At 45.1% G+C, this 27204-nt stretch overlaps 2 protein-coding genes across 5 annotated transcripts; both read right to left on the bottom strand.

The window, feature by feature from the left end:
• Positions 1-1396: 1396 nt before the first annotated feature.
• grk1a (G protein-coupled receptor kinase 1 a) lies at positions 1397-7849 on the bottom strand. Its single transcript, XM_061226347.1, has 7 exons — positions 7148-7849; positions 4874-5001; positions 4304-4461; positions 3805-3888; positions 3378-3502; positions 2706-2907; positions 1397-1791 (listed from the first exon to the last, which is right to left on the bottom strand). Exons 1-7 carry the CDS (start codon positions 7847-7849, stop codon positions 1499-1501), a joined length of 1692 nt encoding a protein of 563 aa, XP_061082331.1. The 3' UTR covers positions 1397-1498.
• Positions 7850-12115: 4266 nt separating this feature from the next.
• On the bottom strand, positions 12116-26717 carry tfdp1b (transcription factor Dp-1, b). Of its 4 annotated transcripts, none has more exons than XM_061226243.1 (13): positions 26507-26717; positions 25371-25478; positions 24001-24094; positions 22005-22071; positions 20108-20208; positions 17790-17911; positions 16570-16735; positions 16324-16470; positions 15562-15630; positions 15319-15470; positions 14244-14410; positions 13750-13828; positions 12116-13581 (listed from the first exon to the last, which is right to left on the bottom strand). In XM_061226243.1, the coding sequence occupies exons 3-13, from the start codon at positions 24010-24012 to the stop codon at positions 13443-13445; spliced, it is 1221 nt and encodes a 406-aa protein (XP_061082227.1). In that variant the 5' UTR covers positions 24013-24094; positions 25371-25478; positions 26507-26717; the 3' UTR covers positions 12116-13442. The 4 variants fall into 4 exon arrangements, with proteins under 4 accessions (XP_061082227.1, XP_061082229.1, XP_061082228.1 ...); XM_061226245.1 differs by having other exon boundaries at positions 25371-25406; XM_061226244.1 differs by lacking the exon at positions 25371-25478.
• Between the last annotated feature and the right edge of the window lie 487 nt (positions 26718-27204).

The raw sequence follows: 27204 nt of genomic DNA, 5'->3' as shown, positions 1-27204 counted from the left end.
CTAAGAAAAGGAAAATAAAAATAAAAAAGGTATATAGCAGATATATTAAAGAAATGAAATCTTTCCAATTGCGTATACTATATTTTAAATGACTGAAGGCACCAGTCAGCACCAGTACAGAGGGGGTAATTTAATTTCTCAACAAATACTACATTTCTCATACACTCAGTGAGCACGTTATCAGACCAAATGTCAGAAAGGGGAAGAAATGTGATCTAAGTGACTTTGACCGTGGAGTGATTGTTGGTGCCAGACAGGGTAGTTTGAGTCTCTCAGAGAATGGGGCGGAAAAAAAAATTAAATCCAGTGAGCAGCAGTTGTGCCAGACTGGTGAAAGCTGACAGGAAGGTCACAGTAATGCAAATAACCACATTTCAACAGTGGTATGCAGAAGAGCATCTCTGAACACACAATGTGTCAAACCACCAAAGTGGATAGGTCTACAGCAGAACACCAATAAATAAATAAATAAGTCTAATAAATACCTGACTCAGTGAGTTCATATATCACCTGTAAGATTTACATTTACATTACATTACAAGTTCATTCAATTAAAAATAACCATAGATATCAGTGAAATGAATCAGTGTCAACGATTTCTGTCTTTAAACTAATCTCAGCAAAACACTTATTTTTAATAACTTTTAATAACATGTATTGTACAGTGCAATGGTAGCCTCATTCCAAACAAATTTGGGAAACCCAACCAATCACAAGACAAAGATTCACCAAAAACACTAAAGCAGATGAGAGGTCTTAGACAGAGACACAGGGTTATGGTTAGGGTTGCATACACTCACAACCTTTTGGAGAATGGAAAAAAAAAACTGAATGTTGGAAAAATGAATTGAGAGTTGTTGCTTAGCTGTAGGTCTACAGTGACTATTAAATGACCAGTTTCATACATATGCCAGTCACACACACACTTGCACAAACTAATGCACACACACACACGTACACACACACACACACACACACACAAATGGACACATAAAAATGCTGGAGATTAACTCCAGGTAGCCAGTTATCATTAACAGCAACCTCTCACCAAATAACTACTGGTGAAGTAAATACTGGATATATTTTTTTTTAAATCATATACATTTGAAATATTAATGAAATATAATAAAATGTCGCTGAACAATGCGGACCAATTCATTCTCAAACCCAATCACCAGAGCCATCAATCAAATTATATTTATTAAAATATATAATTCTACTGCTACAGAGCACTTAGGAAACTATTCAATGTGCATTTCTCTCTGCAGCATTAGCCAATACTCATGACTAAATATATATGTGGACTCAGCTGCTTTAGCTGTATCTTTAAAATGAAAAAAAATTTATCGGAGAAATTTAGCTTTAATCTGAATATAAGCAGAACGGAAGCCTTCAGCAGAAACTAAAAGTGGATCAGGAGGGAAAAAAAATGTAAGAAAGTAACAGCCACAGATCCGACCTCCAAAGTAAAGCAAGGGTGTGTTTCTACGCTGATCCCTCAGCAGAGGCAGCAGGTGGAGGATTTGGGAGGCTGTTCGTAGATGGACTCCCGGCGGAGGTCGTCCGGGACTTTCCCGCCCGGACCCCAGACGTTGAGCTCCCCAAAAACCCCCGTCTCAATCATCTCCTCCTGCCAGGGGATGGAAATGTTCCCTGAGGCGAACTCGTCAAAGAACTTCTTGTCGGGTTCCTCAAGGTTAACCCCCTTGACGGTGGAGAAGGCCCCCACATCATCCAGGCTCTTTGCATAGACGGTCTTAGAGTCGGGCACAAACGGTGGAGGCAGGATTCCTAAGGAAATCAGAGCACAAAAATAGTGTTCAAAGAGATGCTGCCTACCAACATGAAGTAGGCCGTGGCCACACTGTCAGTGAGACTCATCGCTCACGAGACGTACTTCACTCACAGAGAATGAAAATGAATGAGAATTAATTTTTTAATTTGTATTTTATTCCGCCATTTTTTCTGATTTTCCCAAACCCCGAACTCAGCCGAAGTTGTTAATCTCCCACCAGCAGCCAATCCTGATGGTCTCAGAAGGAGATGGCAGACACTTGATGCCTATTCTTGCTATTTAACACACTGCAGATGCACCACCAGTCACGCACTGCCCATGCCGCTGGTGGAGAACAAGGTCAGTGTAATTCTTAGTCTGTGGGTCCACAGCCACCTGGCCTGACCGGGAGTGCCCGCTAGAGAGCGGTGAGACCAACGGAAATAACAGCTTATCATTCCCCGGCAAGGCTGAGCCAACTGACTCAAACACCCAGTAGCAGGGTTCATGCTTTTGCTGAGAACGAGCGTATTTACAGGCTGAGACACCCGGAGGCCTGAAATCAGTGTCTAAAGATAAAATAAGATATTCTTTCTTGTGCCCTTACAGTGAAATGTGCTGTCTAACCAGAAAACTAACAAGAAAACAGAGAATACAGGGCTGCCTGCTGACTCGTTCTGCTCAGACAGTGTTCCATCTGAATGGATGGGCCCATGGCCTGGCATCAGATCTGGTCCATGCCAGCCCCAACTGCAGGCAGCAGCCCCGCAGGGCGATGACCCTATGGCTCCAGCTGCTCTCTGCTTCATTGTTGCATGTGACTGAGCACTGGAATGAATGAGTGTCAGTAAAGGTGAGCTGTATATGAGGACAGTGGTGAGTATGGTCAGGAGTGGGAGGACAGGTCCCAGGAGAACAGGTGTGCCAATACCTGCATCCAGTTTGCGCCAGTTAATGGCGCTGTAGAACGGGTGCGCTCGGATCTCGTCACAGCTCCCGTTCTTAAATCCCAGCCGCTTCTCCGGATCCTTGGCCAGCAGGCCCTCACAGAAGGACTTGGCATTCTCACTGAAGATCTCTGGGTAGGTCACCGGGTCATTGATGATGCGCTTCTTCAACTCCTTGCTCTCCACCTAATACAGTTCAAAACCACACAAACACGACAAACTTTACAAACACAGTCATCCCCTAGATCCCAGATTCACTTGCTACTTCAGCCCTTGGAATCATCACATCCCTCAAAGTCTATTATGTTTTCGAATATGATATGCCCAGTTCAGTGTGTATGGCCCTTGTGTACTGCAGTGTTCTTTTCTGACCACAAGGGGGCAGAGAGGTTTTGAAATGTCTGGGATGAAGCTATGCTGGAAATCCTATTAGAAATCAATCAACCATTACTTCTCCATAACTACACAAAGAGGAAGGAAGCCATTTTACCTTCAGCAACTGAAATGGAACATCAGTCAGACAGGTTTCTCTGAGAGTCTATTTGGGAGGTGGATCTGAGTCTGGCTACTCTTCCTTATGTTTAATCCGGTTTCATCCATCTTTATCTTACCATGGCCTACACTCAGACAGACAGTCTTACAGAGGAACCAGTCACCTTCTCCCCTCTCGATCTGAAGGGACCTTTGGCTGCCATCATCTCAAAGAGAGTAACTCCCAGGGTGAAGTAATCCACAGAGTAGTCGTACTCCTCGCTTTTCAGTAACTCTGGGGCCATGAAACCTGGCCACAAGAAAGGTGAGAGTCAGCAGTTTTCAGCCCAGCCCCAATCAGAGTTCTGTTCTTCCAGTATTTCCAACCAATTTCATTGTGAATAATTATTCCACCTGACTTTACTCATTCCGGTGGAGGAACAGCTAAAAACTTAAGGGATAGGCAGCTTGCTCTGTGATCATAGGGTTAGTTATCTCTGTCCTAATGTTTAACTTTCAAACTCAGTTCATTGTAAGCAATCATTTTTTTTTCTGGCTGAACATTCAATTAATTTGTCAGTCAGATGCGAGGTACCAAAGTGAGACACTCACCTGGAGTTCCAGCGTAGCCTTTGATCTTGAACTGGTCTTCTTTCAGTTCGACTGCCAGCCCAAGGTCAGAGATACGGACATTACCTGAGCAAGAAAAATGACACAAATGTCAAAGACATAACACAGAGATATCAGAGGGGAGTCTGTGTTGATGAATACTGTGCTGCTAATACTGAGCTGCTAATACTGATGCAGTGTTGAGACTATGTTCCCAGACCTGAGTGCTCCCAGGCTCCAGATATTCTATGGCAAAGGTGTCCAATCTTATCCTAAAAGGTTTTTGTTTTAACCCAGCAGTAACACACCTGATTATACTAATGAACTAATTGTGGTCTTTAATCAAGACCTTGATGAGTGGAATCAGCTGTCTTAGTCCGGTGCTAAAACAATAACCTGCACACACACCGGCCCTTTCTGGATAAGATTGGACACCCCTGGTCTATGGCTGTGTCTGTGTGTGAGTGTGTGTGTGTGTGTGTGTGTGTGTGTGTCTGTTTACCTTCATTGTCCAGCAGTACGTTCTCTGGTTTCAGGTCTCGGTAGATTATTCTCTTCTTGTGAAGGTGCTCCATGCCGTTGATGATCTGGGCCGAATAGTAGCAGGCTCGAGACTCCTCAAATCCAGGATTGTTCTCATCCACATTGTAGATGTGATACCTGCAATGAACATGGCACCTCTGATCATTTGTGAGTGTGTATGCGTGTGTGTGTGTGTGTGTGTGTGTGTGTGTGTGTGTGTGTGCCAGGGCCTGCATTTGTGCATGCGCACATGTGTGTGCTTGTGTGCATTACATTACAAGGCATTTAGCAGACGCTCTTATCCAGAGCAACGTGCAGATCAAACACAGGAACAAGTGCGAAGAGGACCTGAGAGGACAGTACGGTTCCGAGTCCTGGCGTGACCGTACAGATACAATCGGAACCCTTGAAGAATACACCAACTTACAAACTAGCATACCACAGTTGGCAGCTAGAATATGCATGCATGCACGTGTATGCGAGTGTGGGTGTGTCTGCGTGTGTCTGTGTGTGTCTGAATGTCTGTGTGCATTTGTGTGTGTGATCTGACCTGAGGTCTCCTCCGTTCATGATGGTCATGACCAAGCAGAGCTCAGACTTGGTCTGAAAGGCATAGGCTAGTGACACAATGAAGCGGCTGTGAACCCGAGCCAGGATTCTCTTTTCCACCATGGCCCCCTACAGGAGGGAGGGAGAACAGCAAACACTGGAACGTCACACTTTCACACGTGTGTGCATGTGACTGATACTCACAGGGGCCAGCGGTGAATTGAAACAATGGCGTATGTGAATTACATTTAATTGTGTTGAAAAAAACATAGGGAAACAATTGTGTTAAAAAACTAACTTGGCTTTCCCAAGACACTGCAAGTTCTCCCATTGGCCTATGACGAGGACATGACGACACAGGGAATTTCATCCAGCACGACAGTTATACTCCGAATCATTAAAATCCAACAGGAATATGTTCCATTTTAAAATGTATTGGTAACATGGTGGACTGTAAGAGACGCTCAGAAAAATCAAGGTGTCACAGATAGATCAGGGCGAAGCTCAGTTTATCACAGACAGACCAGGTTTCACTGATCAAACAGGATAGCACTAACTAGCCAGGACTGGGGTGTAACTGGGTGTAACTGCAACACCTCTATTTGTCGACGGCTTAATTGAAGACCACAATTAGTTAATGAGTTGAAACGGATGCAGAAGCCTGTACCCACACCGAATCTTTTTGGATAAGATAAGACACCCCTGGACAAGAAGAACAGTAAAGCATCAAGTTACTGAATCACTGAAAGACCACTGTAATACCTATTAAGAATTCACTATGGGCCTCTTAGCATGTCAAACGTGCAGAGAATATATTGCAAAAAATACCCAATGGATTTATCTGTGCTAGGCTACTCTCTTTGAAAGGGGTATTGCCCTCTTTCGTGATATGCCAACATTGCTGGGAAATATGCCTCTGTATGTTGTTGTGTCCAGGGTCTATTTTTTATAATGTGATGATGCAGAATGATGCAATTAGGCAGTTTTGGTGGTGAAATTTGAACATCGGGGAGGAAGGTAGCAAAGAGGAGTGAGCTACTTTGAAGCGATTCAAAATGAACACAAATGTGGATTTCTTGAGAAAATGCATCAGCAGAAAAGGAGTCAGATGGCTTTTTTCAAGCAGTCGCCAACCTGTGACTCAACTGTGTCACAATTTCTGTGTGACCACTGACTATGCAAGGATGCCCTTCAAGTGAGTGAGTAGACAAAGGGCTTTTCAAGGGGATTGGTGAGGGGTTCCTGACACCACTGTGCTAGCCCGTGTAGCCATATTTGAGTTGGGCCCACTGTGGCTGTGGGAATCAAGGTGTACACAGATAGTGTAATCCACATGCACTGCGTCTAGAAGTCATAGCACAAGATCATTTTCAAGCCACAAAACTATAAATAGGTTGGGTGATGGTGTATTTAGTAAATCTTTCTGATGCAGAAAATTGCTTAGGCCTACGATGGATAATAAATTGGTTGTATGGTTACATAAAAAAGTATGATTCCCATGTCATATCTTGGGGATTATACATGTTGATTGTGGGATATTGACTGTACATTAACCCCGGTAGCTTTTCAGTGTTTCAGGACAGCAACCGTGAATAGAGTAACAGGTGGATTTTATTCTAAGATGAATTAGCTAGCCAGCTAGTATGGTTAAACTTTGTGCAGTTTCTGCCAGTAGCAATAGGGCACTTGCTATCCAGCTTGCCAACTCCTAGTCCAGTAATCGAGTTAGGAAATCTGTAAATTATATGCATTATATACTCCTAATAAGCGGCTTTTTCACAGGATTAAGTTATTGCCCCATTTACCTCTAAGAGGCCACTCCAATGCTGTTGCATAAAAAACCCATTGTCTTGCATGCAGTAGGGGAAATCACATACGTTCATAGGCTATGCAGTAGGGGAAATCACATGCGTTCATAGGCTATGCAGTAGGGGAAATCACATGCATTCATAGGCTATGTAGTAGGGCAAATCACATGCTTCCCACCAATGTGATGCCCTTGACAGGGACACTGTCGGAACAAAGACGGACTGTTCAGTGACACGTCTTATGAGACAGGTAATCCACTGAATGTCACCGGACAGTTTGAGCACTTCTGGATCCTCCTTAGCCAGCGGGTGTTCTCACCTTATCTTATTTCCCTGTGTGAGGTGCTCTACTACACACCTGGTAACAGCAGTCCCTACAAACCCTGCACTACTCTTTCTCTACTACAGCATGTGAGAACCACACCATCAGCCACAGACAGGCAAACAAGAGACAACCCCTCTCTCACCTCGTAGCCTTTCCTCTTCTTTAGCCTCTTCTTGTTGAGCTTCTTGCAGGCGTACAGCTTCCCCGTGGCTCTCATCTGGCAGGCCGACACCTCCCCGAATCCCCCTTTCCCCAGGATCCGAAAGTCCAAGAACCAGTCGTCCACGACGGGCTGCTTCTCCAGCCATTTCCACTGCAGGAAGCGCTTTAAGTACATTGTCTCCAGGAAGAACGTGTAAGGCACCTCCTTCAGGAAGTTCAGGACGGTCTCCAGCGTCTCCGCGAAGAGGCAGTTCCTGGCCTCCTGCTGCCCCTCCTTCACCTTCGTGATGCCATTCTCTGGCAGGAAGGGGCAGAAGTACTTGGCGGTCGGCTCCATGTACCGCTGGATGATCTTGCCAGCCTTGTGCACCCGGTCTTTGTCCTCCGCGGTGTCGTACTCCTCGATGTCCTTCCACAGCCGGGAGGGGCCCTTGTACTCGCCGGCCGTCTCCAGGAACTCCTGGAACAGGCGCTTGCCAATGGGCTGCTCCACGCAGACGCTGTTGAACTCCAGGTCCAGCGTCTCCCGCAGGCTCTCGCACACGGTGATGTGTGGCAGCTTCAGCTTGGCGAAGTACTTCTTCTCCCGGTTGAGGGCTGGGTTGGCCGTGCCGTCCAGGCTGCCCCGGGCCGAGATGTAGGCCGAGTTGGCCACCACGGTGGTGAGTCCGCCAATATCCATGGCGAGAGGAGAGTCGAGAGGGTGTGCAGTGCTGGTGGTGGTGGGATGGAGGACTGGTTCAGAGAGCAAGCATCAGAGCCCAGAGCGAGAACAAGCGAGAGAGAGGGAGGAGGGAGGCTCCACTCACAAGACCCCCACGGGTTGACCGTATATTGGTGTATGTTGCAGATTGTATTCCACTCCTATTGGGTATTGGGATTGGAAAATCGTCAGTAGCAGAAAGCAGACCGAGCAGGAAAATGGGCTAGACCGTCCACTAGCTCCTAAGCTCAGCTCCCACATAGAGGTTTATCTCTGACACACGCAGATCTACCTGACTCAACACCTTTCCATGAAATCTTTATCCTCTAACTCTATAATGCCTCCCATATTAACCACTAATGACTTTGAGCTGAGGCCTGGTGAACCCTGTTTTCTGAACCAAAGCCAAGTTCACATACAACAATGAAAATTTCAAATACATAAATCAGCAGATAAGGGCAATATTCTTTGTCAGAACGATCCACTTTATTAATGCAGTTCCGCATCGCACCAGAACGTAATCATGGGGTTGCAGATATTGACCTTCCCATTTTCCAATAATTGAAATGGATTTAGTTTGAAGTCAGAAAGCGGCTCTTCTGGGTGACCTCAGCATGACCTCATGAAGCTGTGTAGGGGGAGTGTGGCACACGTCTACGGTGCGAATGTGCAGAGAAGGGTGTGTGTTCTTTAGCTACTTGTTCCTGTGGGGGAAATTCCTTTCAAAAATCATCCAATCATTGAGGGAAAAATATATTTAGGTTGTTCTACATCTTATTAACCCATTCATATTTATTGTACAATTATGTTAATAAAGTAGATGCTGCCTTGAAGTATAAATGGCTATTAGATAGTACAGTTCATAATGGGAGGTGTGATGACAGTGGAGGTTCAGTCACAATGTTCTATGCACCTGAATTACATTTCATACAATTCTCAAATGACCAAGAGTATTACTAGCCTTGGTGTAGAACAGGGGTACCCAACAAGAGCTGATCCGTTTCAGGATTTTGTGCCAATTTCTGCTCTTAATCATTTAATCAGCTTAATCAGTCTGATATTTATATAAGCACCAGCTACAGCTGCAGACTGCAAGTGTATCCCAACGACTGTACTGTGCTTAAGTACGGGAGTGAAACATTGTAGAGTAGGAACAAAAGCAGCCTGCAAATGGGTTTAGAGTTGTGTACCACTGGAGTAGAGCAGGGATATTCACTCTTACCCACAAATGGCTGGTGTGGGTGCAGACCTTTGTTCCAACCAAGCAATTACACACCTGATTCAACCATTAAGAGTCTTTGTTAAGGACCTTGTTTAGTAGAATCAGGTGTGTAACTGCTTGGTTGGAACAAAAGTATGCATCCACACCGGCCCTTTCTGGGAAATATTGAGTATCCCTGGTGTAGAAAATGAGGTGTAAGGTGTGCAAAGCTGTAATGGTATGTGGGAGGAACAGAATGGTCAGGGAACTGGCTATAAAGCCCAAAGATTGTAGGTTGCTCCTGGTGAGACTGCAGTTGTACCTTTGAGTACTTGGATCGCTTCAATAAATAACCAGCTGTATAAACCAGGGATGTCTAATCTTTTCCACAGAGGTCCAGGGTGAGTGCAAGTTTTTTGTTTTAGCCCAGCACTACAAACCCTGATTCTACTGATCAGGTATTGATTGAAGACTATTAAATAGTTAGTTGAATTAGGTGTCATCAGGCTGGGCTAAAACAAAAAATTGCACCCACAGTAGCCCTATTCAGATAGAACTGGACACTGACCACGCAAGAAACCTAAAAATACTTTGTGACAGCAGGCGTAACTAGAGATTCCAAGTTCCCCGAGGACATGTCCCTTTGATTTAATGAAGAAAAAAAAAAGTTATTCCCTTTCATTTCAACAAGCGAGAGGGAGGAGGGAGGCTCCACTCAAGACCCCCACAGGTTGACGGTATATTGGTGTATGTTGCAGATTGTATTCCACAAGTATGTTCTTTAGTGCTCTTTTCTCACCTGCCCCTCAATCTGTGTGATCAGGGTCTCTCCACGGCCATGATCACAGAACAGCTTGTCCCAATTCAGCTCCACGAGCAAGTAAAAAGTAGTGGCATGCAAGTGTAAAAAAGGCACACCAGGAGGAACTGGCAGTAAGAGAGAGAGAGAGAGCAGAAAGGCCGACTGCATCAGTGCTGTACAGGTTTATGGCTTTACGGCGTGTGAACAGGAGATAACCCTGAATGTGTGATACTGAAGCACTGCAGACTCATCCTCCCATCACAGCACCCCGGGCTGAAACCCTGCATTCTCATTCCACCAAGCTAACGACGTCCACGCATTCAATCTCCACAGCATATTAAATTATTAAAGGAGTGCTGGCATGAACTTTTTTTTCTTTCTTCAGACATTTGCAAACAGAGCACCATCTGAAAGATAAGCATCTACACCACACTTTAACAGCCAAAAGATTTACATCAGCACTTTAGCAGCAAGCCTTTAGCCTCAATCAGCTGGAGTCACAGGCTTGTCCTTTTGACTTTTCCAAAACAAAGTTTCCTTTTTCCCCCCTCTGGAAAGGATGGACTGCACCGACACACACCCACAACTCCCATAGATTCACAGCACCGTAGCTTTGTATCAGTGGCCAGACCAGGGCATTTTGACGCAGTCCAAGAGAAGACATCAGGTGAGCGATCTGTAAAAAAAAAAACCAAAAAAAACATCCACGCTCTTTATTAATAAAAACACCTGCGATACTCATTAATAAAATGCCTGTGATCTTTAATAAAAATGCTTGTGCTCTTCTTTTTTAAAAAGAAAAATACAATAAAACTAATGGTGACGTGGTTGTGTAGGCAGAAGAGTCAGGCCCTGTTGCAGCAAACACAGAGCAGTTTGGAGCAGGGAGAGGAAATGGAGCCAGCCCTCATTGGCATGACAGCGAGGAGAGATCACCCCCGGCACCTGGAGCACCAGTACCAGTGTGCCATTTGGTTTGTATTGACCGAAGCAATGGGACAACGCAGCCAGCAACAGACGGCCATTTTAAAAACAAACATTTTATATGATGTACAAAAATATTTTACAATCGTCCATTTTCCTAGACTTAAAAAAATGTATACACAAAAAATCTAAAATGATAAATCCTATCCCCTAGTCGGTAAAAATGATCAGGATTGTCCCATAATAGACGTACTAAATAACTAGAAAACAACATACGTAGCAAATTTTATGATATGCATTATATCCTCTCCGAGGTTTTTATCCCCACGCTGTGCTACCGCAGTCCGCTCAGAGCTTTGGACCACCAAAATTACTGCAGGAAATGTGTCGGGAGGAGAGGGGCCAAAGTCTGATCACAGATTTCATATTGCATTCTGTGCTAAAAACCTGCAGCAAGAAATTTAGATGACTCATTTGCAAATGCATGCTGGGGGTTGTATTTCTAGCTTCCCTTCCCAGAACACCATTTTGCTCAACAGAAAGTCTTTCTATGTTGTACTGAAGTGGCTAGAATGCCTATAAAACGCTAGGAAGTCTGTAGTAATTTAGTACTGAAATCTTTTATAGGGACAGCTATATTTGAAAACAGATACAGTATCCAACATCCTAATCACACTTACTAGTAAATCAATAGTAGTTCTGATTTTTGGCAAGCCAGCTACCAAGTGGTAAAAGTCGAGATGAATGCCAAAAGGGCAGCCTTCTCAGCCCAATCCTGTTGGTCTTTGACCTCATGTGATTTCAATGCCGGCAGATCACCAAAATAGACAGAACTCTTCCCATAAAGGCTTTTGGGATGGAAGCACAGATGTGAGAAAATAGACACTGAAGTGCGCATCAGACTTAACGTAGTCAGCATTTATGGGCAACATACTACACGACAGCTTACGGTTTATGGCAGACCCCAGCACACGGATAAATGAGCCACGTGGATCACAGCCAGAGCAACGGGCAGCAGAACAGAGGATGAGTGACAGGCGGCGGTCCACACCAATGGTGAGAGGCCCCGCCCACACGTTCGGTAGAGTGAGAGGCCATTTTATGAGTGTAGCCCTTATAACCTGCAGTGAGAATGTGTGAAGGGCAAATAAACAGGCCCTTCCAGGTCACTGCAACAGAGCCAGCAACCAGGACTGGGCCACAACCCAGCTCCACATGCAAAAAAACTAAACAAAAACCAGGGAAGAACTACCTGTCTGTCCAACTGCTTTATAAAATTCTTTACAATATTTCAGGACAAATCTGAGTTACAAAAAACCTTGTTAAAACATTCCCTATATTTAATTTTCAAACTTATATTAGATTACAGAAAAAGTACTTGGAAGAGTCAGTACATTTTTTTTTGTTTGTTTCGTTTTTAAAAAGGAGCGATTTAAGGACAATCCTGAAAAAAAACCCAACAACCCACAATCACTTTTTAAAGTTGACACCATTAAGGAAACGCAAAGTGACATTCACTTTCCGTTTCCAGACCGACCCATAGAAAGCACAGAAATATTCATCTACTTTCATGGACCAGTCTTTTCATGCACAAAAGCTTCTTCCGAAATGTAGCTTTGTGTGGGTTTTGGAGTTCACCACGATGTCCCTCATTTGTACATACTGTAAACAGAAATGGTGGGGCCTGAGGGAGCTCAGACAATCCTCTACACATCTACTCGTCCCAAAATGCTCAACCGAGTCACCAAACATAGCTGCCCACAAAACATCAGGAAGCCAACCTAACAGAGCAAATGAGATCAAAACCTGCAATCAATCCTCATACAAAAATAATGTTCGTCCAGGCAAAGGTTGAGGCTCTTCTGCAGCCAGCTCAGAGATTCATTCAATTCGTTCGGCCCGCCTTTGGGATTCTGAGACTCTCCGATTCAGCCAGCTCCCCCATTCGCAGGGATTCTGACTCCAGCCAGCTCACAGATTTAGCTTCTCAGATCCGGCCTCAGAGATTCCATCTCTGACTGAGCCATCTGGAAGACTCTCCGATCCAGCAAGCTTGAAGACGTGAACAGATTCTCCAACTCAGCCGGCTCACAGATCCAGTCTCTGTCTTTAACAGTCTTTGGGAGGCGGCCATCTTAAAAACAGCCTGGTTCGGTCACGTCTGCAGTGTTTCTCTACATGCCGTAACCAAAAACGCAACAAAAAAAAAAACACAAACAAACGAGAGATTTCTTTACTTCACACTACACATTTCTCCCAACAGGTGTTGGTTGTAAAGAGATTTTGGAGGGAATCCTTTGTGGTCTTTCGCTTGCTGAAAGATGAAGTTCACTATGAGAGCTCAAACCAGGGGGCACTGCACAGTGTGTTTCAGAGGCACTGATGGGAGGTCCTGAGCCATGTACTCCAAAACCTCAAGTTCAGGACTACAACTCCCATCAGACCTTGGTTCTGAAATCAACCCACACCCCCATAAAGCATACACAATATTTGGGAGCTATAGATTGTTGGTTTCCCAGCTTGCCACGGCGTAGGTCACCCTAGCATACAGGGAAGGAGGCAGGAGAGAGGGGGAAGAGGGAGAGGAGGGGGAGGGGGTGGGAGAAGTAGGCAGGGTGACGGGGGGGTGGAGCACAGAGACGGGGTTAATCTTCATCGTCGTTCTCCTCGTAGTCGTCGTCATCGTCCTCGTCGCCCATGTAGGACACAGGGGTCTGCACCCGCGAGCCGCTGTAGTGGGAGCCGCTGGAGCTGGAGGCCAGCGTGCCGTCCGCCCCGCTCTCACTACACAGAGAGAGAGAGAGAGAGAGAGAGAGAGACACACACACGCACGCACGCACGCACGCACGCACGCACGAGAGAAAGAGAAACAGTCACAACATGTCGACCTTCAGTAACTGAAAGAAACTGAAAAACTGGATGGCCTTTGTGGAGGGATATGGGTACACTCACCTGCCTGTGTGGTAGCGCCCCCCATTGGAGGAGGTCCCTCCTGTGATGTACACGTTACTTATCGAACCTTGAGCCATTTCTGTAGGAGAGGGGAGAGGGGCCATCACTGCCTACTCCATTTTAACTTCAAACTCAACACACAGGTGGTTCAGCCAGTATTCACAGCTCCTCTACTGGCAGTGCATGCTATAGCACATACAACATACAAACAGAGCAGGACTAAACTAAAGAGTACCAAATCATTTCCAACCTATTTTTTAGGATGTAGAGTGTATTGCAGTCATCGAATATGACCGCTTACGATTGCGCTTTTAAGGAGAGGCCACAAATGCGATCCACTGTGCATTAGCCCTGTATGATAATACGGGAGTCACAATCACAACCGGTCATTGAAAGCACGGAGTTGTAAAACACTGAAGAGAACATTGCAGAGCGCTGACTCTCCAAAGGGAAAGCAGACAGGGCAGCGGTGGGAACGGCAGGGGGGGGCAGACCTGTGACATAGGGCTCCAGCGCTTTGGGCACCAGGCTGCGGGCCATCTTCAGGTCCTCCGGGGAGCACTTCCCCACCTCCAGGCCGCAGGCCATGCCCATGCGCTTCAGCACCTCGATGTCGTCGTGGATCTCAAACATGTTGTCGAAGTTAAACAGGTACTCGAACCTGGGCGGAAAGAGCGGGGTGGTTAGGAGGGCTGGTGCCCAGAGCTCAAACTCCACTTATGCTGACAGATCTATGTCTGAGCCAATCAATCCCTCACATTAAAGCAGCATATTTAAACAAGCGGTCACCAGCCTCCACTGGACCATTAGCATTCCTGCATTATCCATTATCGGAATTCCTCAGGACCAAGAATGCAATGGTGCTACCATTCCCACAAGTATGAATGCCCAGTTAACCACAGGCCTTAATTACATTAACTTTGTGTTGAACGGCTAACAAAATGTAATTTTCTTTTACGGAAGGAAAACGGTCCTGAAGTATGAAGTGGATCCGGTTTGTTATCCCCTTTCAAAACAGCTAGCGCGAAAATGTGCACACAATATTGATTAAGCAATTCTCAGGTAGAAGCAAATGAAAATCAACAATCTATTAACTCAATATTGGCTAATGCATCCCTTATCACACTCTGCTCAAATCACCAACAGCACAGGCCCTAGAACAGAACAAATACCATCAATCACAACATTAATATCTATGTAACAATAAAAAGGATGTCCTTGAGAACAAATCCCAAGTGCAGGAGCACACACACACACAGAGACACACACACACACACACACACAGAGACACACACACACACACACACAGAGACACACACACACACACACAGAGACACACACACACACAGAGACACACACACACACAGAGACACACACACACACAGAGACACACACACACACACAGAGACACACACACACACACACACACACACACACACACAGAGACACACACAGAGACACACACAGAGACACACACAGAGACACACACAGAGACACACACAGAGACACACACAGAGACACACACAGAGACACACACAGAGACACACACAGCCATCAGGGCTTGCGTACTTGTCGTTGGAGATGCTGCAGTCGATGACGGTCTTCTTGCTGGTGTTGACGATGATGAAGGGAAGATGAATGACGGAGTTGGGAGGGGGGGGCCGGTTGGCCTGCTGCTCAGCCTGCCGGTTTCGCTGGACCAGATTCTTAAAGGCGATTTGCTGCAGAGAACAAAGTCAGATACACCACCATTCCCGTCAAATGCATTCAACACAGAGGCGACCTCTCGCATGAGTCGAAACTAGGGTTTACCTGTAAAATGAGTTCTTGTAACTGGGACTGTTTCTGCTTGATTCTCTCAAGCCTTCTCTGTTTCTCCACCTAAAACAAAGACAGGATCTAAAAATGAAATGCATGTCCAAGACAAGCCACAGCTTCATGACATCACATCATCACTGGTGAATAATTAATTCCCCATATTTAATCCTGTTGACCACCATGAAACGGCAGCTTTCAATGTAGCTGCAGGTCGACAGTTTTCTACCGGTGGGTGTGAGGGAGAGAATGCACTCAGTGAGCGCTTTTAGGCATTTATTAGACCCATTTTATTCATTTATTTTACTTATTGGTCTTCTGCTGCTGTAGCCTATCCACTTAAGAGGTTTGATGCTTTGTGTGTTCAGAGATGCTCTTCTGCATACCACTGTTGTAATGTGTAGTTATTTGTGTTACGGTAACCTTCCGGTCAGTTTTGACCAGTCTGGCCCATCTCTGACTTCTCTCATTAACAAGTCTGCAGAACTGCTGCTCACTGATGTTTTTCGTTTCACAATTCTGTGCTAACTCTAGAGGCTGTTGTGTGTGAAAATCCTAGTAGATCCGTCACTTGAATCACATTACTTCCCCATTCTGACAAACAGCTAAACCTTCTGACCACGTCTGTATGCGTTGATGCATTCAGGTCCTGCCACATGATTGGCTGATTAACAATGTGCACGAACAAGCTCGTGTACAGGGCTACCTAATAAAGTGCTCACTGAGTGTATATGTGCTCATGTTCCAGAAAGCTCTTGCCTCCAGGTTCTGGCACTCCTGGGCGGAGTTGGTGGGAAGCCCGATCCACTTGATCTCCTTCTTCTCCTTGGAGATGATGTTCATGGCCATCAGCACGTTGAGTGCGTCGTACACGCGGCGTCGGATGTTCTTCTGGTCGTACACGTGCTGAAGGGGAGCGAATACGCAGAGTGGTTACCGAGGTAACTAAAGGGACAGGGCGGCTGTGCTACAGGAGCGTTGGTAAGGCTGGAGGCGTGGCCTCACCGGGTCATTAGGCGACACGACGTTGTCCGAGGAGCTGAATTCGGCCACCAGCTCATCGGCGACCTCGTTGTAGGTGGTGACGCCCTTCCTCTGCACCTTCTCGCACACCTTCATGGAGAAGTGCCTCAGGCCCTTCCCATTCTTCTCCCCCTTCTTACTGCGCTTCCTGCAGGAGACAGGAAGTCAGCCACGCCCGTACTCCTGCTTCACATCCAGCACGGATGGGAAATATGCACCCGTCAATGATTTCACCATTTCAACCTACAGATGCTAATCCCTAAAAAACCAATCAAACCCCCTTCAAGGGAGCAGTGGTTCCCAATCCTGTTTCTGATGATCGACAGTCCTGTAGGCTTTCATTTGAACCATAATTTGGCAACCCAGATTAGCAGCTCAACCAGATCTCTAGCTGCTGAATGAATTGTGCTTTGTTAGGGTTGGAGTGAAAACCTACAGGTAAGTAGATCTCCAGGAACAGGTTTTGGAAACCACGGCTTTAGAACACAAAACAGGAGTCTGGGCACTCCACCCCAGAGAGAGAATAGCATTGTTACATTCATCTCAAATCTTAAAGGAATACACAAACATTTTGGGAAATATACCTTTTTCTGACTTACCCAGACTTAAGATGAGAGGTTGATTTAATGTTCATTTTTGAGCATTCACTGGCTCATTTTTCATGTTCGCATAATGTGCATAAAGACTTGAAGCCTATAGGAGTCGGTAGCTTACCTCCTTCAAAGTGAAGAAATACACCTTAAAGCAACTCCAAAGTGGTCTTTTTTAAGGAATTATGAGTACTTAAAACACACATGCAGGATTTGTTTTGTTTTTTTGTAAAAACGAGAGACATTATTTTCTGAGAAATTAAGACGGCTGGAACTATAGCCGCTGAACACACAAGATCCTTCAGTCTTTCGCTGGTTGAGCGCAGTGATCCGCGCACCTTCTGAAGGTAGAGCTAGATCCAGCACAAATTGCGCTCACAACAAAACAACCAGCAGAAGACTCAGCTACTCAGTCTGTGTAAGTCAGAAAAAAGGTATATTACCCAAAATGTTGGTGTATATCTTTAAATGCCCTGTTTCATACCATTAAATTAGCATGCCCAGTTATAACTGTAGCCCCCATACAGTCTCATACACGACACCAAGGGAGGATAAGGCCTTTTACGGCCCCTTATTCATCAGGGAGAAGGGGTGACCCCTGTGTAAACTCACCCGGTGGACCAGGGGGAGGAGTCTGGCGGCTGGCTGTGGCTGAGGAACTGGGTGTTGGGCGTGTGCGGGCTGCCCACCAGGATGGCACTGGAGCCACTGGGCCGCTGTGGAGTGCCAATCACCTGCAGGGCGACACCCCCCAGCCCCGTGAGCGAATGGGCAGGGCCGTGGCATTTAGGCGCACATTACGTACACCACCATCCTTTCGCATAAATACACCTGACAACCGCTGCCCGGGAACCTGATTTACAGAGATTACAGCGCATGTAACATTGCATAATACACGAGTCCTTCTGGAGAGAAGGGGGAAAAGGAGAATTGATGAAGGGATGGCCGGAGGGGTGGAGGAGGGGGTCTCGGAGGCTGAAGGGGGGGGACAGGGGAGGACGTCTCCACCCTCCAACGCAGCAGCTTGCCCTGGCACAGGCTTTGTCTCATTAATAGGATGATGGGACTAATCCTGCTGACCACAGCGTTTGTGACGGGCTTAGGCGCCAGGTCACCTCACACAATGTTAATGGAGGGCTTTATCGCCACGGAAACGGGGAAACGCGTGGACCTGCAGCGACCAGGCCCCACACCTGTCCGACTGTCCCTGCACATGTCCCTTACACTCACCATGTGCGACTGGGCAGAAAAGTGGCACGGTAACGCGCAGTAATGTTGCACAGTGATGCCCGTGCTGCATTCACATCCTATTGGAATTACCACATCAACTGCCCAGTTGTAAGTGGGCAATATAGGAATTTTCTGATGACTCCGCCCTGTCGTTAAAATCTACAGAAATCATGTGAATGCAGCATTTTTTCTTATTTTGGTTCTGTACTCTAACACTTTTGAGTTTCACAGGACAAAATGACAATGAGGTTGCATCCATAAGGGATGAACCGTTTAAAAATTATAGAACCTTTTGTACATAGTTTGATACCAATTTTCAGGCAGCAAAAATATTGGACAGTTTAACATTATTACATGACGAAGTGACGTCCAGTAAGTTTGGAGGCATTTGCCATTCATCAGAGCAGATAAAATATTTCTGTAGACTTCAGAATGAATTGTTCTACTTCTGTCTGCAGTCACATCATTGATGAAGAGAAGTGAGCTCGTTCCACAGGCAGACATACAGGCGATAACACCTCCTCCACCATGTCTCACGTATGAGGTGGTATGCTTTGGATCATGGACATTTCCGTTTTTTCTCCACGTTTCCTCTTTCCATCACTCTGGTACATGTTACTTTGTTTCATCGGTTATAAGACTTGTTCCAGAACTCTTGGGGCTCTTTTAGGTGCTTTATAGCCAGCTCATCACACCTTTCTGATCTTCAGGCTTATAAGCGGTTTGCATCTAGTAGTCCTGCTGGAGTAGTCTTCTACGTATGGTAGACTTTGACATCTACACCTGCATCCAGGAGAGTGTTTCTGATCGGTTGGGCCGTTGTCAGGGGGGTTTTCTTCACCAGAGAGTGATCTGGTGATCTGAGTAATCCACTACAGTGGTCTTCCTCGGTCTACTGGGTCTTTTGACATAATTGAGTTCAGCAGTTGTTTTTTGTAATTAATAATGAACCAAACTGTTGACTTTGGCATGCTCAGGGTTTTTGCAATGTTCCCGATTCATTGATTTTCATTTCTGAGCCTTATGATGGCCAGCTTATTTTGCATTCTTCATGCTGTCACACCCCAACAGTTAGTAGCAAAAATTCAAGACTAGACATCAGCAGCTCTCTTCTGTATTCACTAACGACACAAATGAATACACCTGCCTAACGAAACACATCCGTGAAGCCAAGTCAACACATACTTGTAGTACCTTAAAATGTGGGGACCATGTACAAAAGGTGCTGTTATTTCTAAAAGGTTCATCCAAAATGGATGAAATTATCCTCAAATGAATGGTGACAGTCTGCACTACAACTGTATTGTCATTGTATCCTTGCAAACTCAAAGTGCTAGTTTACAGAACCAAAACAATAAAAAATGTGTGACTGCCCAATGAATTATGGTGCTGACTGTAATTTTATATTTGCACCAGTTTGCTTCTGCACTGTTCATGAGTGAACGCAACAGTGATTTCGCAGCTGTGTTGTGAGTCTTGCCGCTCAGTGATTTCACAGCCCTGTTGCGCAGCAAATCTGCAGTGGTGCAGGAATGATGCATTATGAGTCATTCCGTGGTTCTGACTGTGGAGTAATGCCATGGGGGTGATGGCATGCAGTTATGACATGCAGCGCTACAGTGGTGGTAGGTCCCAGTGTGCTTGATGTTAACATACATTTGCTAACACGCAAACATGGGGCATAATGGCAGCGGACTCACCATGTGGGGCGCTATGTTGACGTTAGATGGTCCAAGTGTTTTGGGCAGCAGTTGCTTCCCCAGTGTGACGGATGGATGGACAGTCACCAGTGACAACACTCCTGAGGGGCGGAGCACAGGAAGTGACATCAGGAAGGTCGTGGCCAACACAAAGATCCACTAAACTGCAAAACACCTAATGCTTAAGACTTTACACAAGCAGAATCGCTGCTTAAAAGCTTAAAATGCATATCTATAAAGAAGGTTTCAGAGAATGTGTGACCAGAATCCCACAGAACGGTCACTGATGACCTGAACAGATGGAACATTTGCACAAAGAACAACAGGGGATGATTTACAGGAATTAAGTGAGGGGCATTCCAACTTCCTGCTCAAAGTGGGTGTGTGCGTGTGCGTGCGTGCGTGCGTGCGTACATGCGTGCGTGCGTACATGCACAGTCAGTCACAGCTGCTTGAGAAAATACCATGGACAAAAGAGAGAAATACCATGATCGATGAAAGTCACTTTGTAAGGATACACTGCCACCTGGTGTCGGACAGCAGTCTTGTGGTTCTGGTAACCTTACTCATTTACCCATAAGCCCAAGCACTGGGGTCGACAAGCAGAACCAGTGAGAGATACATTTTGTGAAGGGCTGTGCTCTACAAGACAGTCTCATCCCTATTTCATCAATAATCCTGTTTATATTACAGGGCTCTACAGAGCTCCCATTTTACAGGCATTTGCTCCTGAAAATGTATGTGTGTCAAGAGCAAACAAGCAAATCAAGTAGCTGGGGTGCATTAGCGTGGTCCTACATTTTTCAACTTTGAAAGTTTGCCCATTCAAAGATGTTAGCACGGTAACAGAAAATTCTAAATCACACTTCATTATACTTAAAAAATAAAATAAAAGACTGCTATCTTACTATTACTATAGTCCTTTTAAATTTAAAGCACAAAGCTTGTTCTTCTTGTTTTCTCTCGGTCTCAGGGATAATCTGCTCTTCTGCGACAAGACTCTGTCCTCACTCTTTACAGTCAGGTCTCTTACAAAACAGGAAACCAAGGAGGAATTTACTGAATCATAACCAGCTACTCTGATAGGTACATTCTTATATTCACTAAATGGCCAAATCTCCGTAGTAATCTTACACATCACCTTAATGTGATTTTCAACCAAAATATCAGTTTTTCTTGGCATGAAAAGGTTCTTTAGTGCTCCCCTCCATTGGGCCAGTGCTTGTGGCCGCACCTAGGGTCATCCCATATTGTCAGCATTGGACCATCCCAATTTATCATTGAACCATCCCAACGTGGCCTCCCAGAACATTCAAGGTCTAAATTGGTGGGCAAAATTGTAGTTTATTTTGCAAGTATAAAACAGAACAAAAACAAAAACATGAGAAAATAGAGAAGTTATGTTTTGTGATCATGCCGTTCCATGTTAATCAGTGAACACAAACATTTGTTCAAAAAGCAGCTATGAGAAAAAGATGAAACCTTTTACAGTACAGTACTATGGACAAAACAATGGCGTGAGCAGCTCAGCAGCATTTTGGGTTTTGGACAGTCATAATAAACCCACTGCCTGGCTTCTCCCAGACCAGCCTTTCCATTTCACAGGTTGAGGTGACCATACCAGACCTGAAGGGCACCAGCCAGTGTTCTGAACACTTGAGTGTCTCTATATGGAAACGGATATTAAAGAACCATTCCAACATGACGACCATCCCCAGCTGTCAGAAATAAACCTAAAACGGCTCACCTCAGAGTGGGAAAGGAAAGGCGGTGTGTCAAATCGAGACCAAATATTGGGGGAAAAGGGGCTTAAACCAGGGACTAGCACTCTTCACCTCCACTTCCAGCAGAACCACCAGAGAGGAGGCATTGCTGCGGAAGCCAAACCATTGCTTACCTTTAGTCGGACTGAGATTCTGGTCGATGAAAACCTTCAGCTCTCCATTGGCTTCAATCAGACCAGCCTGTAGACGAGACAGACCATTCAACAAACCATTTCACCAGACAAACAGCCCAGTCACCTCACCATCAAACCAGAGTCACATTAAACATTCAGACCCCACCCCCCCAAACTCAATATCAGCACAACAGAAGATAATGAAGGCCTTCACCTGAAACACTCCTAAACCCAAGTCAACACAGTGGTGTTAGGAAGGCCCCGACACCCAACACCGAGAGGGCAGAGACAGCTGCAGCCAAAGGACTGCACACAGCTCCCCCACCCTCCACCCCTGTCAACCCCACAACCCCCAGCCACCATTCCCCTAAAGTAGGTCAGTCCAGTGCGTAATCTGCTCATTGAGCTCTGCAGCCAGATTATATTGGGAATGCCTGTGTGGGGGTGGGACTGCAGCTAGGAGAGGAAGGAGAAAGCCCCCCAGGGGAAGACCACCCCAAGCACAGGAAGTTCACCCTCGCAGTCATTAACTGCCATCAAAACAAGACAGGGACAAGCTTCCCTTTAGAGGCTCAACCCCAGGGCAGCTACCAAGTCCTCACTGATGAAGTGACCGTTTGCTCATGATGATGTCACCCTCAGGATGATGTCAGCACAGAGGGATCCATCCAGGCTCATCTGCATACTGTCCGCAGATAAATGCATCAAAACCAGCAACAAGCTTTCCATTTCCATTTCCATATCAAAGATATGAAACCATTTTCATAACATACAGGCCCCCAGGCTTTAAGAGACGATTTAAGAGCCCGGCCGTTGCATAGGGGGTCTGTACGGGGATTGGGTGGGTCGTACAAACAGAGCCACAGTCAAAAGATATGCATATCCAGGTTCTCCCGAAAGAATGCAGCAGTGATGGTACCGTCCAATGCGCCACTGTGCAACACAAATAGTAGCCTGTGTCTCCTATATATTGTTGCTGCTCTACCTACACACAATCAGGGGAGACATGGCTTATCTTAAACAGCAGAAGCAGCAAAGCGCATCTAACGAAAAATGCATCACCACTTACATTGTAAACACTGGACAACATTCCTCTTCTATCCTTAAGGAACAAACTTTCGGTTTGGTACACGCTGCAAACCAAATAATTACAGTCCTGCTTTAACACCTGAAAAAACTTCTGAATTTCCCCTGATGACTTTGTTAACGTGCCTAATGTTTTCAGCAAGGAATTACAGCCACTGTTCACAGTTTCATAATAATTGAAAATTAGGTGTATGTGCTGCTTTTTTATTTTTTTGTACTGCACCGAAAATGTACCGAACCATCAAGTTAAAACACAGGTGCATACTGAATCAGTATTTTTGTGCAAAAACTACATTTCCCCCTGATAAACCCTCCATTTCCACCCCAACCCCACCTCCTCACCCCGTTGCCTGTGTGCCCGCTTTGAGGACATGAGGGCCTAAGCACATCTCTGTTGACAAAATTCAGGGGAGAACACTGCATATTACTGGATCTGGAGCTGCTCTGCTGGTGGTGTCTGCACTGGTCTGCCCAAGACTGCATTGGATGAAATGTCAGTGCGGTGGCCAGTTCTCTTCTCTTTGCAGAAAAGAAGGCCTTCAGTGCATGCAGGAAGCGCATCATGTAATGCAACTGCTTCCTGTCACAGGAGTAATGGTTTCTTTTTGGGTTGGCACCACCTTTCTCATGTCATACACTTATGAACACATCCTTTTAAGTATCGCTTTCCAGATCTATCTTCCATTATGCATCTTATGAAGTATTGCAAAAAAAAGTGTGGAACAGGAATGTGCAGAGAGTACGATCGGGGCTGAGGCTAACCAGGCGTTTCTGCAGATACAGGTTAGATGAGTAAGTAGATGAGCTTGAAGCTTTATGAAAATCAACGATGGGTGGGTAATGCAGAGATGCCTACGATAAGACCAAAGCGCTACAATACCTACCACTCTGCCACAGTTACTGTACTCACATCTTTTGCCATGGTAACCAAATCCTGGGCGAAGGGAGGCGACAGGGTCTTCTGAGTGAAGAGCAATGGTGAAGGACGTTCAAGACAGGATCCCCTGTCACACAGAAAATGAAATGGCTTACTGGGTGATGCAGTGGGGCACATTCGTGTACTCTGGACCTGAGCTCGTGCGCAGCGTCGTGGAGGGCGACTGAATAACTCGAAGCACTAGCCTGAGGCTAGACCTGGTCCAGAACACGTTTTTTGTTTTTAAGTCTAATATTAATATTACCTGTACGTTTGCGGTCTTAAGAGTGGTTAAAAAAAGCTTAACGGTTAACAAAAAAATGGAAGCAGTGATAGCAACCCTCCATCACAAGACAGGTTAGTATAGCTCTTTCCGTAAACATGAGGTGAACAGCCCCAAACACCAAAAATGGATCGCTGCAACTTTAAACTTCCGAAGCAAAAACGAACAAAAACAACACAGCGATTGAAAATGACGATAACTTGGCTGGTTTACAAGCTAAGAACCGACCGCGTCCACGTTAGACCAAACAAAAGTAACTTACAATGTCCCGTGAGCATGCACGGTAAAGTTCCATTCATTGACCAGCGGGCTGTTCACTCCGTGTGTGTGACAGTTTGAGTTGCTCTCTAGGGAGAAACACTACAGTAGGCCTCAGGTTGTTTTCTTGAGTTTTAGCGATTCCTTTAAATAGAGTTAAAATACAAACGAGCTTCACAAAATAATAAATCTGCAAACACGAGACCGATTTCAGGCAGCAAAAAGAAATTCCGCGTCGAAAGTATAAAAATAAGTTGCAACATAGTGGAGCTAACGCTACTTTGTTCATGCAACGAGGCCTGTCGGATTGCAGCCAGCATCTCCTTCCACTATGCACAAAGCACCATAGCAATCATCATCAACGTTTACTGTCCGAAATACAACAATAAACTGTTTGTAAACATATCCGATGAAACAATTAACAGTAGACCCAACACTTGGATATGTTAAATCTCTCCAGTTACATGCTTTAACTTTTAGATATGCATGCAACGAGGCCTAGCTAGTTAGCCTACTGGCAAGATTACAAGTGTGCCTTGATTGCTACAACGAAACTTGAGCAGAACAAACTTAGCAAGAACGGTACCTACAGTTGCACACTGCAATCAGTTGAAAAGCTGCTTAATGCTCGTATTAACTGCCGATTAATAAATGGTAATCCATCGAGAAACATTTATAAAAGACGCGTGATTGACAATTACAGTTGGAAACCAATTTCGTGAAACCATCCTAACTCATTCAGCTTAGTTAGCTAGCTTTGTAGCATTTTTCATAAAAATGAACAACGCGAAGCAAAATTAACTGCAAAATGTACTGCACTTACAAATGCACACTCCAGTGAATTCAGTCTCTTCGCCTCCTGTTTTTGTTGGCAGAGTGGAAAGGGGAGGAAGAGGAGGTCTAAATCCGTGCACCAAACAGGAAACAAAAACTAAACACAAAACAACCGTGATGTTTCTAAATCTAACATTTTCTGCAGTTATATACATGCGATGTACTACATTCGCGGTAATCGTAGTGATTAATGTCCACATTAGCTAACGTTAGCTACCCAACTGCCAGTGCAATGGCTAATCACTTCGGTGTTGCTTGCTGGCGATCTCGCATCGACAAAATGGATGCTTTGCAATTTAGCCAAACACAACAAGCCATTTCGAACTAAAAAGCTATTTAGGAATAAAGTTTTACGAATGTAAAGACAGGACTGATTTCTGGTGTATTACAATGCCTATTCACTCGTGCATTGGTATGGCCGATTATCATTAGTTATGATCTTATTTTATGTTCCAAGCCGTGCCCTCTTCTGTATATTAACATTTGTCCATAGCTCTTCTGAGATGTTAGTGACAGGCTTGGTCCCATGCTGAAACCTAGTTTTTCCGTACGTTGCTTTAATAGCAAGCTTAGCTAGCTATATGCAATGCAATACTGCACAAAATGTTATTTCAGGAGTGAATTACTTTAAGAGAAGAATTAATAGCTACATCAGGTAGCTAGCGAACTAGTTAACGCTAGCTTGCTAGCTACTCCTCATGGTCGGGTACACTTGATAGTCAGCCATTTTACTTTGAACGGCAAACCATAATTTAAACATAACAAGCTAGCTGGTTAAATCAATATAATGGTAAGCTTATAACACTCAAGTCAACAAGCTAACAAAATAGATTGAAGGGACACTGATCTTTTATTCTACGGCGTAAAAGCGTTTAGCTTAAAATGAGGCTGGAAAGCAAGCTTGTACCTTGGCTGGTCAAATCATTGCGAACTCGAGGGCTGTTGACATTGCATGAGAAAATAAACGTGACCCACAAACGTCCCAGTCAGTGTCCTGAATGCATTTCTCCTCATAATACTGGTTGACATATCGAATCCCAACCGGTTCTTTTATTTTTGCCCAACGTCCATTAGCCTGTCAAAATCGCCCCTTGTCACACAAAGAAACATAAGGGAAGAACATACTTGCTCAAATCAGACGGCGCATATCCTCTTCGTTGCTATGAAAGTGTGCGTACAAAAATAACGTCCAAATATGTCCGGCTTTTGAATGTTTTCCTGTAATCTGACAGTATTACAGGCGTCTAAACTCGTCAACGGTCTCTGTCTCCCACCGGTCTGCTGCCGTTTACAGCTCTGTGCAAAGATCTCCGTCCTGCTCGCAAACTGAGCTTGGCGGTGTCCAAAAATCAAGACTTCCTATTGGACACGCATGATTCTACGTCAGTACGCTCTGCCTTTCTGGCCACACCTCTATTGCTCTCTGATTCATTGGCGCGCTACAGCTTCCTCCTGCCTAAGCTTCTCATTGGTCATCTGAATTGTCGGTGAACATCGGCATATGTGAACTCTTCCGGCTTCAAGTCTGCAGTGCTGCCTGTATCCAGCTGTCAAAGTTGAAGAACGAGGTTAAAATGAAGTAATTCCAGCGGTCACTACGGTCATGAGAACACTCAGAAGTAAATATGCATTTTTGTTTGATGCAAGAAAGACGATTCAACGTCGGGCCAAATAATTTTATATATATATTTTGATGGGACAACAAAAATCTCATAACATTACCTAACTAGGAAGTAACCATATTGAAGCATTTTCAAGAATGTTGATAAAAGGCAAAAAGGTCAAAACTTAAACATGTAAGGTAGTCTTATGCCCAACAAAAG

This window comes from Conger conger, chromosome 17 (assembly GCF_963514075.1).
Source record: "Conger conger chromosome 17, fConCon1.1, whole genome shotgun sequence".
Classification (NCBI taxonomy): domain Eukaryota; kingdom Metazoa; phylum Chordata; class Actinopteri; order Anguilliformes; family Congridae; genus Conger; species Conger conger.
The sequence above is the reverse complement of the archived record's forward strand: the minus strand, read 5'-3'. Positions and strand labels throughout refer to the sequence as shown.

Bases quoted from the DNA above. Each gene is read 5' to 3' on its own strand.
- grk1a (XM_061226347.1), bottom strand. From the start codon at position 7,849: ATGGATATTGGCGGACTCACCACCGTGGTGGCCAACTCGGCCTACATC. The intron at 2,908-3,377 runs GTGACTGGTTCC...GAACTGTATTAG, and splicing joins TCAGATCGAGAGGGGAGAAG to GTGGAGAGCAAGGAGTTGAA. The intron at 1,792-2,705 runs GTATTGGCACAC...TGATTTCCTTAG, and splicing joins CTGGCGCAAACTGGATGCAG to GAATCCTGCCTCCACCGTTT.
- tfdp1b (XM_061226243.1), bottom strand. The intron at 16,471-16,569 runs GTGAGGCCACGC...GCTCCCCTTCAG, and splicing joins TCGTGTCGCCTAATGACCCG to CACGTGTACGACCAGAAGAA. The intron at 14,411-15,318 runs GTACGCAAGCCC...CTTTCCGCCCAG, and splicing joins TGCAGCATCTCCAACGACAA to GTTCGAGTACCTGTTTAACT.